A 17,011-nucleotide genomic window follows, 5' to 3' on the forward strand; every position below is an offset into this window, starting at 1 on the left:
CATAAAAGGCTCTTTGGCATTTTTACTGACGGTTGAAAATGTAGGAGGGAAGTCAGAAAATACATGTTTAAGTTCTTGTCAATCTGCATACAGAAACAATTTAAAAACTTTAAAGAAAAGTATCTTTGCAGATTTAAATTGTTATTTCACAAGTAGTTTTTATTTTATATATATATATTGTTTAAAGTATTACATATAGTAGTACATATATCTCCTTTTTACAAATAGTTTTTAATCTAGTAAACGTCCCTCTGGGCAGTAACAGCAACAAGAGGAAGTATGAAGGGCAGAAAGTGAGAAATAACTTTGAATGTCTGCTGTAGCCCCCCTGGATTAGACTAAAAGCAGGCGGGCAGGAAAGGAAGGCTCTTCGAAGCAGGGAGGTTTGCACTATAAAGCGGGAGCAATATCATTGCAACCCATATCATTCACCCGCCCACCTAGATAGAAAATCACTGCTTTTAAAGAGCTCGAAATACCAGCCCTCTCTCCAATGCAGTCTTCTATTTTACCATTCTGCGTGAAAATAAAGCTAGATTTAAACAGCAGGAGAGAGAAAACACTAGCGGATTCCTTGAACCTGCAAGGAAAACGCAGGCTTTCCGTTGGCCCAAGGGCATCCAATCGGCGCCCGCTTCTCAAAGGCCAATCAAAGTTTGTCTTACATTGAGGCGCGGGGGGGGAGGGGCAGGAGGGGAGGAGGAGCCGGAAGTCTCTGTCTCCCGGGTGTTGCCGCTGTTGTCACCTGGCGGGCTGTGCGCTCCTGGGGCTGCATTTGTTACCTGAGCACCAAGGGCCAAGCAGTTCAGCCCTTTTCTGTGCTGGCTGGATTTGCTTGTATTTGTTCCCAGTCACTGCTCATGTAATGCACTCCCTTAACCAGGAAATTAAAGCATTCTCCCGGAATAATCTCAGGAAGCAATGCACCAGGGTGACAACGCTAACTGGAAAGAAAATTATAGAAACATGGAAAGATGCCAGAATTCATGTTGTGGAAGAAGTAGAGCCGAGCAGTGGGGGTGGTTGTGGTTATGTGCAGGATCTTAGCTTGGACCTGCAAGTTGGCGTTATTAAGCCATGGTTGCTCGTGGGTGAGTATATCGATTTGTCATTGAGTCCTTTGATCATATTATTTTATCATTGTTTACCTTAATATATTAATAGTTTGTATTACCAGCTGTCCTGCCGAAAAAGTTAAAACGTTTCCTTTTTTGGACACGGGACTTCCATCAGCTAGCTAGAGAAGTTTCTGCCCCATAGAAAGTATAGCTTCTAGTAGCACGTAGCACCTGGTATTTGAATTTTAGGAAAAGATTCTTCCTGTTTTTCTAACTCTGGAGAATAACACACTAATGTAGGGGGGGGGAGTGTTATTATAAAAGGATATAGTTTTTAAAAACCAAATGAAAAAGAATGCTTTTATTAGGAAAAAACTTCAAGTTTCAATTTAAAGTTATAGAATAGTACTTGAAATAGTCAAGTGCTTGTTTGCCTGTTCTGCTGTTACAAACCGTAAGGAAGGCACGCTTCCTGTGACCACCTCTGTCCATGGTGGCTATTTATAGAATGTTAAGGAAAAGGTGGACTTTATTTTATAGCTATGAGTCTGATGGTTTTATGACTTTTTGTATTATGGAAAATACTGATTTTTCTATACGAAGATTAGTCCACAAATAGCAAACGAAGCACAGTTATAAATGTATAAACTTGTTAGCTTGGCAAGACTATGGTACAGTAGTCTTAAAAAAATAGTCAACAATTTTTTCAAGTTAGTTTGAATTCTTTTTCATTTATGAGTAGAGAAATTAAGAATTGGAAAGATGAATAAATTTGTCAGTATTTATGCAGCCAAGCCATTCTTGAGTGAAAGCCCTGGCCTGGGAGTCAGAAATAGCAAAATACACACAGCATCTCACTCCTTTTAAAAACTCTGAAGTAGTGATCATCAGCTCCATTTTTCAGATGGGAACTGGATTTAAGATCAGTTAAGTAATTTGCACAAGGTTAAAACACCAGTATTTAATAACTGGACATCAAGCTCAAGTCTGATTGACTCCTGCTCTCTGTGAACATACAGACTCCCTCAGGGAGTCCAGGTTTTCAGCTCCGCCGCTGCCTCTAACTTAACTAGATGAACTAATGCAAGTCATTTTTCCTCTCTGGTCCTCCTAAAAGCCATCTGTAAAGCTGAAGTAACAGAATCTGCTTATCTCATAGGGTTATTCTGAGGTTGTTGTAAAAGGGCTTTTGTGTTGTGTGTGTATATGTGTGTGAAAGATTTTTGAAACCAATTGCAGTATACATATGAGTTGTGATTGTGGTGTGTATTATATGAATTGTTACATGAGCTATCTTTAAATTCACCAAATAAATATCTCCAACTAGTTTCTGCAGTAGTGAAAAATTAAGTGGGTTTATCTAGCTAGTCTGGAAACTTCACCCAGGACTTGCACACCTAGGAAAGGATATATATCCAGGCACATTTTTCAGTTATTTGGCTTCCATTGTAGTAATAATGGTTTGAAATTATTGGAGAATTTTAAATTTTGCTTATTATTACTTTTTATCTAGACGTATCCAAAGTGAGCTGACCAAGGTAGTGTTCTCATATTGGCATTGGGATCCTTCCCAGGACTCTGGGAGAGTTCTGGAGGGGCTTGTGAAACGGGTCCTTATTTGGTCCCCTCTCTGGACCAGGAAATGAGATCTTTTAATCAGACACAACCTCCTTTCTTCTGAGAGGAAGAGGGACCTTTTCCTGCTTAGTTACAAGTGCCTTATTCCTGAGGGACCTTGGATGGTTGCATCTAAAGTTCTTCCACATGAATGATGCAGGGGTTGTTTTGGACCAGACTAGGTTTCTTTCTGGAGATGGGGGTTGTTTCTAGGTTGCCTCCAACAGCTTCTTTCACCTCTTCAAAACTACACAACTCCAACCCAGCACTACGTGCCAATTAACTTGTTTTTGGTGGAGAATAAAGACATTGGAGAGCTAAATATAATACATATGTTTATATAAAATATAATCTGTCGTTCTAAAATATAAGTTTAAAATATATTCTGTCTTTTAAAAGTATAATCTGTCTTTTTCAGTTAGTTCATAAATTCAAACAAGCGTCTACCTTTCAAAAATCTCATATAGGCCCTTGAACTATGGTTGCTAAAAGATGTTAGTGAGAATTTTTGTCCTAGGCTTTGCAGATTATATTTTTATAACAAGGACTTTTCTTCAGTTGAACTTCATTTGTAAAAGTAGAAAATTTTGTCCTAGCTGGCATGGCTCAGTTAGTCGGGCACTGAAGAGTCACTGGTTCAGTTCCCAGTCAGGGCATATGCCCAGGTTGCAGGCTCCATCCCCAGTGTGGGGCATGCAGGAGGCAGCCAATCAATGATTCTCTCTCATCATTGATGTTTCTATCTCACCCACATTCACTTTCTCTCTGAAATCAATAAAAAAAAAATTTTAAAAAAGAATACTAAATTCATATCAACATACTCATATTCTGGAAGTCACTTTCAAAATATGGCAGACAACTCTAAAGTATAATAGACCTGTTCCTTTTGATGTGTGTGTGGGTCTGTGTGTGTGTGTGTGTGTGTAATGGAAATGATCAAAGTATCCAGCTTTGATAAATATAATAATGACAGTTTAGGGTGAAAATAGGAAAGAATTTCTATTGCATGTTTCTTTTTTTTTTTTTTTTTGGTAAGGACTTGTCAAAGTAGAATTATTATTTAAAAAATGAATACATGTTAAACCATCACATTTCAATTAATTTTTCTGATCCCATTTCCCCTCTCTGGAGATGGTAAGGACTTCTGATAGAGAGCTGAGAATTTTTTTAATTACGGAGTATTTCAAATGCATAGAAAATTTCAGACAATACTATAACAGGCAATTGTGTATCTACCATTCAGCTTTAACAAATGTTAATATTTTGATAGGCTAACTTTTAAGCAAAATAAAGCTCAGTGAGGAGCCTGTGAGCTTTGTATTACCAAGAGAATATTGACCAACCAGCCCACTTACTGGCCTTTCAGCTACCTAAAACCATGTCAGAGAAGCTGGCAGATTTCCCAGATAGGTAAGGTAAGAAAAACATTGTTTATGGAAATAAAACCCAATTCAGGAAAGTAAAATACTTGAATAATAAGTATCCTATTTTTTCATTGTATTTTTTTTCACTTTATTTTAACTAGTTATTCACTTGTAAGAATTTGCTTATTAACTAGAGTCATTCTCCAAGTGTGGGAAATCTGGAAAGCAAACTTTGACAGGAAGAAACTGCAAAAGGATACAGCACTAGCGGTGCACAAAATGTGGGTGGAATTCTATAGACCCGCAGTGCTTGCTTTAATCTAGTGGGTGTTCCCAAACCAGCTGGTACTAAGTCTTTTTAAAGATATTCTTTTTTTAAAAAAAATTCAAAACAAATATTTTTTGTGAAAAATACAAATGAGCAGAAAGAAGGAAAAAAAAATCACCTGTAATTCTACTTTTAACATTTTGTTCTCTATACTTCCTGTCCCATTTTAAGCATACACATTTTTTGTTCTTACAAAAATGGATGATAGTATATTGTAACCTGCTTTTATTACCTAATATATTGGGAATATATTTCCATGCCCTATCTAATATCTGTATATATTTCACTACACAATTGAACCATCTTTTATTTAACCCAATCCCTATTATCGGGCTTTTTTAAAAAAACCTAGATTAAAAACAACCTACTATTGGGTTGTTTGTTTTATTTTTGTGGTATCACAAACAATACTATGATGGACATCCTAATAGCTGATCTTTGTAACATCCAGAACTTTTAGGACAAATTCCTAGAAGTGGGAAATCACAGTCCAAGAGTATATACAACATGAGTATTTTTATAGCTATCACCAAATTGTCTTTCAGAAAGTTGGAATGAGGTCCTCCCAAGTTGTTGTTTTTAAAATAAATAAAATAAATAAATAACAGAATTGTTGCAAAAACTGGATAAAAAGTCAGGATGATTATTTTCATGTTCAAGGTGATACGACTTATTTCTTATAGGGTCACAAGATGCTGCTCATGATCTGGATACACTGAAAAAGCACAAGGTAAAAAAACATGTTTCCTGGCACCATGTATAAAAAGGGAAAAATATGTTTACTGAGGATAATAATACAAAGCAGAGGTGTGAAGAGCTATAGGAGAACAGAGTGTTACGGGACCAGAAGGAATAGATTACTGAACTTGCAGTCCCCTTGCCCTGATCTAAGTATGGCCTACTGTGTCATAAGGTCTCAGTTGAAAAGTAATACCTTCAGGAAGGCCTACCCTGACTCATGTTGCTGCCTCCCAACTCGCCGCATTGCCTCATTTGAATTGTTTCAGAGAATGTATTCTCATCTCAAAATCTGATTTTAAGAGCAAGGATCTTACTCCTTGCTCATTTCTGTGTCTCCTGAACCTAAAAAGGGGCCTAGCACTCATTTACTTCATGGGTGAGAGGCAGGGTTGCTTTCTTTTGGATATTCCCTGCTTCTTCCAAATCACTTTGTTCCACCTTCAAGTAAAAACCGTTGCTCTTGCCCTAACCGGTTTGGCTCAGTGGATAGAGCGTTGGACTGCAGACTCAAGGGTCCCAGGTTCGATTCCGGTCAAGGGCATGTACCTTGGTGCGGGCACATACCCAGTGGGGAGTGTGCAGGAGGCACTGATCAATGTTTCTCTCTCATCAATGTCTCTAACTTTCTATCCCTCTCCCTTCTTCTCTGTAAAATATCAATAAAATATTTTTTTTAAAAAAATAAAATAAAATAAAATAAAAATCGTTGCTCTTGCCTGGCCGGTGTTGCTCAGTAGTTGAGCATCGACCCATGAACCAGGAAGGAGGTCATGGTTTGATTCTTGGTCAGGGCACGTGCCTGGGTTTCAGGTTCAGTTTCCCAGTAGGGGGCTTGCAGGAGGCAGCTGATCAATGATTCCCATCAATGATGTTTCTACCTCTCCCTCTCCTTTCCTCTCTGAAACTAAGATGCAGCTTGGCTGGTGTGGCTCAGTGTCAACCTATGAACCAGGAAGTCGTCGTTAGATTCCCAGTCAGGGCACATGCCTGGGTTTTGGGCTTGATCCCCAGTAGGGGATATGGAGGAGGCAGCTAATCAATGATTCTCATCATTGATATTTCTATCTCTCTCTTCCTCTCCCTTCCTCTCTGAAATCAATAAAAATATATTTTTTTAAAAAAACTAAGACATATGCTAAGAAATAATAAATACAATGAGAAGCATGTTATGACAAGAAACAGTGACTCATTTTTCTTGTCTTTGTAGCCTTTGGATTCTCTTAGAGGACTTTCCATGGCTCCTTCCATATGCTTGGTGGGCTCTAGGAAAGGGCTTGAATGCATATATGGAGTAGGAGGTTGCTTATGTGCACCATTTGAAAGAAAATCTTTCATAGCCATCCCATGTTTCACCCACACTAATTCATCAGAGCCTTTGGGTTTGATAGTTTTAAAAGCTCACCAGGTGATTCTAATGTGCATCCACACTGGAGAACCATGTGCTTACAAAGAGGAAATAATTATCAAAAGGGAAGTTTGTGCTGCTGACACACTTCCCTTATTTAAGTTTTTTATATGGACATCCATTGACTTATTAAACAAATATTTTAAGTACTTTCTGTGCCAAGGTCACTGCTCATTCACAATGCTTACTTATAATAGTGAATAAGTGCCCTTGCCAGTTTGGCTCAGTGGATAGAGCGTCGGCCTGTGGACTGAAAGGTGCTGAGTTTGATTCCGGTCAAGGGCACATGCCTGTGTTGCGGGCTCAATCCCTAGCAGGGGGCTTGCAGGAGGCAGCTGATCAATGATTCCCTCTCATCATTGATGTTTCTATCTCTCTCCCTTCCTCTCTGAAATCAATAAGAATATATTTGGGGATGGGGGTGGTGGGGGAGAGGTCAATGGGGGAAATAGGAGACTCATGTAGTACTTTAAACAGTAAAGAATTTAAATTTAAAATAATAATAATAATAGCGAGTAAGTTAAACAACTGGTGGAGTTTCTAATACAATGAAGGAGACAAACAATCTCTAAGGAGAAAGGGTTATAATAGGAAAAGTAGAGAGTGCTATGGAAATATATAGAAATAGCGCCTCGGTGAGGGATGAAGCATCAGATCAGGCTTTCTTGAGGAAATATTATTTACGTACGCGTCATGCTTAAATTGTGTATTCTTGTTACAGATCTCAACATCCCAGCCTCTTTTTAATTAACCTACTTCACGAGAATTTTTTAAAATCATCCTTTATTTTTTTATCTTTAAGGTGACTCATATTCTCAATGTTGCATATGGAGTTGAAAATGCTTTCCTCAGTGACTTTATATATAAGAGCATTTCTATACTGGATCTGCCCGAAACCAATATCCTGTCTTATTTTCCAGAATGTTTTGAATTTATTGAACAAGCAAAAATGAAGGTAAGTTTTGTTTTGTTTTGATCCAAAGTTCTTCAAAAGCAGAAATTTTAAAATATGGGACCATTACTTAGTTTTTATTCTTTTTGTAGTGAATATGTAAAGAACAATTATGAAATCTCCTCTCCAACAATATTTCATGAATTCCTACAACTATTTAGTTCTCTAATTGCTCTTTTCTCAATGATATATTCATTTTTAAAATTAATTTCTCCTCTTCCTATGCCCATGTATGTATGTACTTAGATTTCCTCTGACAATTTATAACCCACCTGCCCACTGATCAATTTGTAAGCTAATCAAGTGGACTGCAGGATAGAGGTAGCTCTAGTTCGGTTAATATATTTATGAAAATTAGTATGCATTTATTTTTGTGGCCACAGTAGGGATTGTGAATCTGTGCATTTTAACAATAGAATTTTAGGGTGCTCTAAGGACTGAATGGGTATTGCTTTTCAGAGATTGTATGAAAAGCTGATAAGAAGCTATTCATTGGGTCTCTGACTATAGTAGAAGACCAACTGATGGTATAATACTTCGATCTTGGTACTGGATCCAAGTCAACACGCTGACAGGCCGGGCTTCTGCTTTGGCCGTTACCCATAATTAGACTGAAATGACATCATTTTTAATCAGCATGTAATTCTCACAAACTTTATGTGAGATGAGTAGATGGGAATGTAGAAGCACTTACAGAAAAAAGTTAACTCTCCCGGAACACCTGATTATTAATGACAGTTAACAGTAGACTCCAGTTTAATTGAATTTTGTTTAATGATCTCCTTTCTGCCTTTCCTCCATCCCTTCCTCCCTCCTCTCCCTTCCTCTCTCTCTCTCTCAAATCAATAAAAACATATTTTTTAAAAAGAAGTTCATTTGAAAGTTTTCATCAGATATTATACTATGATTTTAACCCTTTGCACTCGCTTTTTTCTCGATTCCTTTATTTTACTCGGGATTTAATGCTAACCGTGTCGAGTCACACTCGACATCCCATTGCAAAAGGTTAAAATATCTTCAGTCTCATAAAAATGAACTATTGTACAAAGTGAGAAAAGTTTCATATGTGTATAGTGAGTATTTGTGTTTTGCTTTTCTTGTACAAAAAGTTAATATCCGGAAATGACTCCAAATATATATATATATATATATATACTAATATATATACTAGAGGTCCGGTGCACGAAATTCATGCACTGGGGGTTGGGGGGTTCCTCAGCCCGGCCTGTGCCCTCTCGCAGTCCAGAAGCCCTTGGGTAGTGGGCCTAAGCCATCAGTCGGACATCCTTAGCGCTGCCACGGAGATGGGAGAGGCTCCTGCCACTGCCGCTGCACTCACCAGCCTGTGAGCCCAGCTTCTGACCGAGCACTGCTCCCCCTGTGGGAGCGCACTGATCACCAGGGGGCAGCTTCTGCATTGAGCATCTGCCCCCTGGTGTCAGTGCACATCATAGCGACCAGTTGTTCTGCCGTTTGGTCGATTTGCATATTAGCCTTTTATTATATAGGATAAGAAAACAATTGAAATTGTCTTTTTGATATGAGGATTTTCAAAATATTAACTAATTTTGTTGTGGATCACTTGGATTTCTTGAAATGAGATGCACTTGCAAATTTGTTACAACAGATCTAGGAAAGGAATTTTGCAACAGATTTATGAATCTGAGAAAACTGCCTTGCAAAAGTAAAATAAGTCAATGAGCTATAAACATAGTATTGCTAATATATGCTTTGGGTAGAGAGTTTTTAGTTCTCTAAGTTTTGTTTTTTTCCCCTTCCTCTGTTTCAATCTTTTACCAAAAGAAGAATCAGGAAATTAAGTAATTAAAATGTCTAGTTCTGTAGTGTGTCCCACAGTTCACTACACTTCATTCAGAACATTAACTTTTTAAAAGCCTGAAACAAGCCAACCTGTATCAGTGGCGTTCCATCAGATCTATCACATTCATTATTAATGCAATATTACCCCCATCAGCCTTGGTCTTACACTGTGTCTCTTTTCACTTGCAAAGTATCATTTTCAAGTTACCTGAAACGTTATTCATTTATTGACCTCATGCTGGTGTCTAGTTACCTTTTCTACTTCACATTGTCATGAGCTATTTGTGTCATTTTACTACATCATAAGTTTAGATTATTTTTTTAATTTTTTTCCATCACCATTTATCCCCCCTATATCCTCCTATACTTGAACCCCCAATCACCAGACTGCTGTCCAACTTCCCTCCAGAATATACCTAAAGGTAGAAAATTGTTTTCCTTGCTGATCATTTTACACAGAGATTTCCAAACTAATGCCACTATCTTTATAGGAACACTATGTGTACATGGAATATCTCAGGCTTTCTGTTTAGTTTATGATTATGTTTTCTTCATTAGGCTTTTATGTGTACTTGACTGGATTATTTCAGTTTAACAAAGGATACTGTTTCAGAATTCCAAACACCTCATCAAAGCACTTCAAGCCTAGCAGTTGGAAAGAGGAGGTGTTGGTTGATTGATTGGTTTTTCCATTCTTTCCTTACAATGAGTTGTATTTTGATAATTGAATAAATTGACAGGATGAATATCTATATATATAAAAGGCTAAGCTACTGGCTGACTGGCCAACTGGCCAGTAGGTATGATGTGCACTGACCACCAGAGAGCAGACGCTTAACACAGGAGCTGCTGAGTGACAGCAACTTTGCAAAGTGCCCTCTCGCACTCCGGAACCCCTTGGGGAATGTCAGACTGCGGATTTCGGCCCGATCCCCGCAGGCCAGGCCGAGGGACCCCACCTGTCAGAGGGACCCCGCTTACTTCGCAGATGCCCTTCAAGCCCCAGCGCCGCCACAGGTGCAGCTGGTGGGGGAGGGACCACGCGAGGTTGGCTCCAGGGTGTGTCCGGCCTGTCTCACCCAGCCCTGTCCTGCCGGCCACCTTCTAATTAATTTCCTTTCAATGTGCACGAATAGGTGCACTGGGCCTCTAGTTTTTTATAATTTTTAATAGTGTAAGAATGTACTATTGATTTAATAACCTTTCTTAAATTAATAATGAAGAGTTTTGTTTTATTTTTATTGCAGGATGGAGTGGTTCTAGTCCATTGCAATGCAGGGGTTTCCAGGGCAGCTGCAATTGTAATAGGCTTCCTGATGAATTCTGAAGAAATCTCATTTACCACTGCTTTTTCTCTGGTGAAAAATGCAAGGCCTTCCATATGTCCAAATGCTGGCTTCATGGAACAGCTTCGTACATATCAAGAGGGCAAAGAAAGCAATAAGTCTGACAAAATACAGGAATTAGAAGGAGACAACAGTTCATGAGTTACATTCTAGCAGATGATGGACAACTAGTTTCTCAGTTGGCCTCTATAACCACCTTTCCCCTTTTTTAGAGAGTAGACTGATAAAAACTTCCTTTTCTCTTGCTTTTTTTTTTTTTTTAGTGAAAATGAAAGTCAATGGATTGTCCTGAGATAGCATATAAATAATTTTTTAAATTATATCATGTTTTCTTTGGTATTATAATGTGTGATTAAATGCTTCTTTGATTTGCTAAGGGAGAATAACAATGTATTACCAATAATTGATTTCTGTAGAAGGAAAAATGCTTAAATTTAAAAATCTATGTTAGAGCATGGAAAGGTTAAATCAGTGATTAAGACTTTTCTATTCCAGCAACTGTATCCAGGAAGGAAAAAACTTGAAATGCTACTTGACTTACCATTTCAGAAGGAGATAAATTTCTTCATAAATAATTTAAGATTAAAAACCAATACCATGCCCTAGCTGGTTTGGCTCAGTGGATAGAGCATCAGCCTGCAGACTGAAGGGTTCCGGGTTCGATTCCAGTTCAGGGCACATATCCTGGTTGCCGGCTCGATCCCCAGTAGGGGGTGTGCAGGAGGCAGCCAGTCAATGATTCTCTCTCACCATTGATGTTTCTATCTCTTCCTTTTTCTCTGAAATCAATAAAAAATATATATATTTAAAAAAAAACAACCAATACCGTAAACCTTCCAAAAGAGGCAACCAAAATGTGAAGGTTTACACAATATTTACATAGTGGTTACAGTATTCACCAAAATTTTTATGTCCTTTTGTACCCACTTTTTATTTTTATTTTTAAAATTTAATTATATACCCTGCATTTATTTATAAGTTTTTGTGTGGATTTTTTCTCTTGCATTATTGTGAGCTTATGGTTCTTTAATTAGGTGCTCTAGTCTCTTGCATTGTGTGTTTTTCATCTTGGATCCCTAGCATTCTGTTTTTTGGGGTCCCAGGCATAATTTTTTTATCTTCTTGGGTCTGTGGAAAAACATTTTGTACTGAAAATTTGTTTTTTAGTTGTCATTTGTTCAATGATCTGTATTCTAGTTCAATATCTTACTAGATAACATATTTTAAGGAAACAAGAGTTATGGTTTTATAAGAAAATTTAAATATATTGTTAGAAAGCCTAAAATCATTTACAATTTTACCTCTGGCCAGAGGCTTTGAATGGTTTGTTTTTTAAAAATAAAGTCTCCAGCCCTGACTGGTTTGGCTCAGTGGATAGAGCGTCAGCCTACAGACTGAAGGGTCCCAGGTTCGATTCCGGTCAAGGGCATGTACCTTGGTTGCGGGCACATCCCCCGTGGGGTGTATGCAGGAGGCGGCTGATGTTTCTAACTCTCTATCCCTCTCCCTTCCTCTCTGTAAAAAATCAATAAAATATATTTAAAAAATAAAATAAAAATAAAGTCTCCATATTGGCAAGGCTGACCTCCACATTATAAATTTGCTTGAAGATATTCTTTGACTTATTCAAAATAAAGTGTACTTAAAATTAATATAATTATGAAATTATTTAATAGCTTTCAAGCAACCTTTCATGACTTAGAAAATATCATAGCCATTAAGATTTTATTAAGAAAGTCGGCTCTTCTTAAATACATATTCTAGAGAGCTAGTATACTCCCATATGTAAGTTGGAAAGTGCTCATTGAGCACAGCTGTGCATTTGAGAAAGTAGGCCTTCCTGTGCTGCCAGGAGCAAACAGACGTGATAAATGCAAATTATGTTTCCAGATTGCTTATAGCTTGATAAGATGCTATCACATGCAAAACTATGAACTTTGCTTCTGTTGAGAAGCAGTATAAATGTAATCAACCTACAGTGAGTTGTCTGAAGCCAACCAAGGCAGACAGAATCCTCTTAAACATGAGATTGGTGTTGTTTCTGTAGTCAGTATTGCTGAGGGTTTGCAGGGTGAACCTTTTCCATTCACATAAAAGCGTTTATTTAAACACATTTTCTTTTGCTAGGTGCTGTTTTGTTTTCAGCCATTAAATGTTGTAACATGAAGCCTGAATAGAACTTGTTCATAACGGGCAGTATATTACTTATATCTGTATTTTGTGTGCTTAGCTGTTGCCTGCAGTGATCTGGTTATGGTGCAAGCTCACATCTTCTGTACCATCTACAGAAGTGCTTTGAGCATCTGTTTTATTTTATCTTAAACGAGTGGCCCGGTGCACGAAAATTCATGCACTGCGTGTGTGTGTGTGTGTGTGTGTGTGTGTGTGTGTGTGTGTGTGAGGGGGGGTGACGGGGGTCCTTCAACCCGGCCTTCCCCCTCTCATAGTCCAGGAGCCCTCACGGGATGTCCTACTGGGGAGCGGGCCTAAGCCGCAGTCTGGCCTCCCTCTGCGGGAGGCAACCAGCCTATCAGGTATATAGATACTTTCTGGAGGCAGCATGGACTCCTTCCTTATTACTTTCCTCTGTGGTTGGAGAATAGGGGACTAAAAGGTGGAGACAGAACTGTGGCCGGGCCTGGGGCTTTTGTAGGCAGCGGGAAGAGAGAGGGGGCTGGGGAAAGTCTAGACATGGTTTCCTTCAATTGTCCTCCCTTCCTCCAGGCCCCTCCCTCCGTTTTTTCCTTGTTGTGGTGGATGCTCAGGCCCTGGACCGACAGGAGCCCAGCAACGGTGGGGTTCACCCCCCTCACTTAGCTGAACGTACAGCCACCTCACATTCCAAGCGGGGCTGTTTTCAAGCGGATAAAGCACTGGGAATTCACGCCCGGCCTTTCCCCTCTCGGTTTCCTCCTTGGGCCTGTAGCAAACTTCACGGAGACACTGAAGCAGTTCTTCCCTGGTAGTTCTGCACCGGCCCCTGCCCAGGCCCCGCCGGGCACTCTTCCTCGAGGTCTCCCGGTGCACAGTCTGGCTCCGGGAGGTCGCCCGGAGCCCGTTCCCCTGGGCAGGTGGGGCAGGAGGCTAGCTTGGAGAGCTGGAGGAAGATGGCAGAGTAAGAGTTGGTATGAACCAGTGCCTGCTCAGCCAGACTTCCTAAGCTCCCCACCAGACCCAAGCCGGGAGGATCCCGCCTGAGGTCTCCTCCCTGCACCCAGCGCCCCCCTCCCTGTTGCACCACCGGGGGCGGGAGCAGCTCACCCGCTCTGGACCCTGCCAGCCTGGCAGGTGGGGGCGCAGGCAGTGCGGCCTAGGGCGCCCGGTGGCCACGAGCCTCCTCCCACTCCCTGAAGCGTGGGGCAGGGTCGAAGCAGCTTGCGGCCGCCCCCAGGCGCCATGCATGGAGACACCACTCGCTGCTGAGCCACCGTCCGGCCTGGGACCTGTGGGGGCTGGGTGGCCTTGGGCTCCCACTGACCCCACCGAAGCCAGACTCGGCTAGGCCAGCCGCCCCTGCCATCCGAGGGCTACGCGTGTCCCACGGGCCTTGTCGCCCTTGTGAATTGCCACAGCCTGGCCATCCTGTCCCAGGAAGTGATCGACCCGATCGCCATGGCTTACTCCCCGGTGCAGTCGGGCCTGCCCAGCAAGCACATAGGCAGGAACTGAGCCACCGAGGGGAGGGAGGAGGGGTGTGCGGGCCAGGGCAGAAGCGGGGAACTTGGCGGTGTAAACACAGCCCCTCCCCCACGCCACTCCAGCCCCTCGCATCGCATTCCCAGACCCCTGGGCACCCCTGCCTAGCACCACGCTCTTGGGCCTGGGGTGGGGGCGAGGGACCTGGGGCTGCAGCCTGGAGGCGGCCCTTGCTGGCTTGGAGTCGCAGTGGTCGGTCATGGAGGGATGCAGGGTGCTATGAGGCAGCCTCCTGCAAGTCCCCGCCTCTCTCTCTCTCTCTCTCTCTCTGAGAGGTCAGCAGTTCAGCCCGCTCAGCATGCTGCGTGTGCAGCCTGGCGTTCCATCAAGCCTTTGGTCATTTTGGATGTTACAGACACTGGCTCTTTATATATATATAAAGATAATATCATATGTATATATATGATAATAGTTTGCTGTATCTAAAATAGATCAATAAATGTAACTCACTCTTTTAAAATAGGGGTACTGTAAGGCAATGATGGGAAATATGTATATAGTATGTTTATTATGTTTCCTATGGATATGTCACTCTGTCACACCTGATTATTTATAAAAAGGAATGTTATTGTTATAATTCTTTATCTCATGTATTATAAATTTAAAAATGTATACCAAATATAGGTCTATCTTGAAGGGAAAGAAATATTTTTTCCTTTCTTTATTGATTAAGGTATTATATAAGTGTCCTTATTCCCCCATTACCCCCCTCCACCGCTGCTCATGCTCTCACCCCCCTGTTGTCTGTGTCCATTGGTTAGGCTTATATGCATGCATACATGTCCTTTGGTAGATCTCTCTCCCTTACCCCCACCTTCCCCTACCTTCCCTCTGAGGTTTGAGCATCTTCTCTGTCTCTGGATCAATTTATGTTGTTCATTATATTCCACAAATGAGCAAGATCATGTGATATTTATCTTTCTCTGACTGATTTATTTCACTTAGCATAATGCTCTCCAGGACCATCTATGCTGTTGCAAATGGTAGGAGTTCCTTCCTTTTTATAGCAGTGTAGTATTTCATTGTGTACATGTACCATAGTTTTTTAATCCACTCATCTGCTGATGGGCACTTAGGCTGTTTCCAAATCTTAGCTATTGTAAATTGTGCTGCTATGAACATAGGGGTGCATATATCCTTTCTGATTGGTGTTTCTAGTTTCTTGGGATATAGGGAATAATATTTTAAGGAGTTTTTACCTCTATTTTAAAATAGAATTTTCTACCATTTTTTAAAGGAAATGAAAGTATCACTTGTTTTTAAACATTGGAAAGAAATAATAGAGCCTTCCTAGCAACTTGAGAAAGATGAGCAGAAAAATGGTACTGGGATATATGATAAAATTATATTTATTTGAGGTTAATATTTTTAAATGTTTTGCTAACTTTGTGCTTTAATATAAGTTTGTGATGTCATATAGTTTGAACTGAAAACCAATAAATATTTAAAATTTTGGAAAACTGGAGAAATTTTTTTCGTAAGTTCCTTTGGACAAAATTTAGACCATTATATTAACTTAAAGATTTCAGAGGATATGGAGTATAGTATTTGAAAATTGTTATTGCAGCCCGGCTGGTGTGGCTCAGCAGGTGAGTGAGCATGGACCCATGAGCCAGGAGTTCATGGTTCGATTCCGATCAGGGCACATGCCTGGGTTGCCGGCTCTGTCCCCAGTAGAGGGGCATGCAGGAGGCAGCCAAGCAATGATTCTTTCTCATTGATGTTTCTGTCTCTCTCCTTCTCCCTTCCTCTCTCTGAAAGCAACATATTTTAAAAAGTTGATTTTTCTGCCCAAAGGATCCTGAACATATTTAGTCACCCTGTAGTTATTTAAGAATTTAAACCAGAAGATTTTAAAATTTTATGTTCTTGCAATACATACAATGGCATTTGAAGTTAACAAATTTATGGTTGTTTCCATTGATATACTTTTAAAATAACGTAAACTTTTCTATTTCAAGTGAAGCTTGACTTATTTTGTAGCTATATTTATAATGTACCCTTTATTGTTTCCAGGTATTGAAATACTTTAATAAAATAATAAATTGTATTATTTTCGCTTAATACCTTTATTTCTTTGAGGTTATTTGTTTTAAAAGATTTAGCACGTATTTGTTGTCAAATTCTGGGTTCAAAAATCTATTGACAGGACACAAAATTATACATTTTGCAATATAAATGTTTAAGTTCTATAAAGATTTATTTGCTCTGGCCACTTTAAGAAATGAAAAGCTAAAGTAAAATATTATAATTGGCATTACAGTGGGTAAATTGGCATTGAAAATACAATAGAACATCCTAGTATTTTAAGTCAGGAGAAGATGCTGAATTAGTCTCAAGTTAAACTACTTGAAAATTCTACCCATGACATCATGGAGATTAGTCAGACATCACCCAGCACTCACCTCCCACATACACACATCATTACTTCTCTCACCTACTCATTGCCCACTGCCTTCTCCCTCGCTCTCCCTGTTTTAACCAAACTGGCCTCTTGGCTGTGCATGCCTTGAAAATGCATAATCAAGGTTCCACTTCATTATCTGCTGTTCCCTCTACCTAGGACACTTTCCCCCAGAAACATCAAGTGTTACCTTCTTAGGAAAGCCTTCCCTGTCACCTTGTTTAAAATTGCTCCCATCTCTAACATTTTTATCCAGCTTTCTTGTTTTACATATGGCAT

At 40.0% G+C, this 17,011-nt stretch overlaps 1 protein-coding gene across 2 annotated transcripts; it reads left to right on the forward strand.

Moving 5' to 3' along the window:
* The first annotated feature begins 746 nt into the window (after positions 1 to 746).
* Positions 747 to 12,216, forward strand: DUSP19 (dual specificity phosphatase 19). Of its 2 annotated transcripts, none has more exons than XM_008138492.3 (4): positions 747 to 1,091; positions 5,051 to 5,097; positions 7,316 to 7,468; positions 10,534 to 12,216. In XM_008138492.3, the coding sequence occupies exons 1-4, from the start codon at positions 866 to 868 to the stop codon at positions 10,771 to 10,773; spliced, it is 666 nt and encodes a 221-aa protein (XP_008136714.2). In that variant the 5' UTR covers positions 747 to 865; the 3' UTR covers positions 10,774 to 12,216. The 2 variants fall into 2 exon arrangements, with proteins under 2 accessions (XP_008136714.2, XP_027996663.1); XM_028140862.2 differs by having other exon boundaries at positions 800 to 1,091; positions 7,434 to 7,468; positions 10,534 to 10,607.
* The last annotated feature ends 4,795 nt before the right edge of the window (positions 12,217 to 17,011 follow it).

This window comes from Eptesicus fuscus, chromosome 11, assembly GCF_027574615.1.
Source record: "Eptesicus fuscus isolate TK198812 chromosome 11, DD_ASM_mEF_20220401, whole genome shotgun sequence".
NCBI lineage: Eukaryota > Metazoa > Chordata > Mammalia > Chiroptera > Vespertilionidae > Eptesicus > Eptesicus fuscus.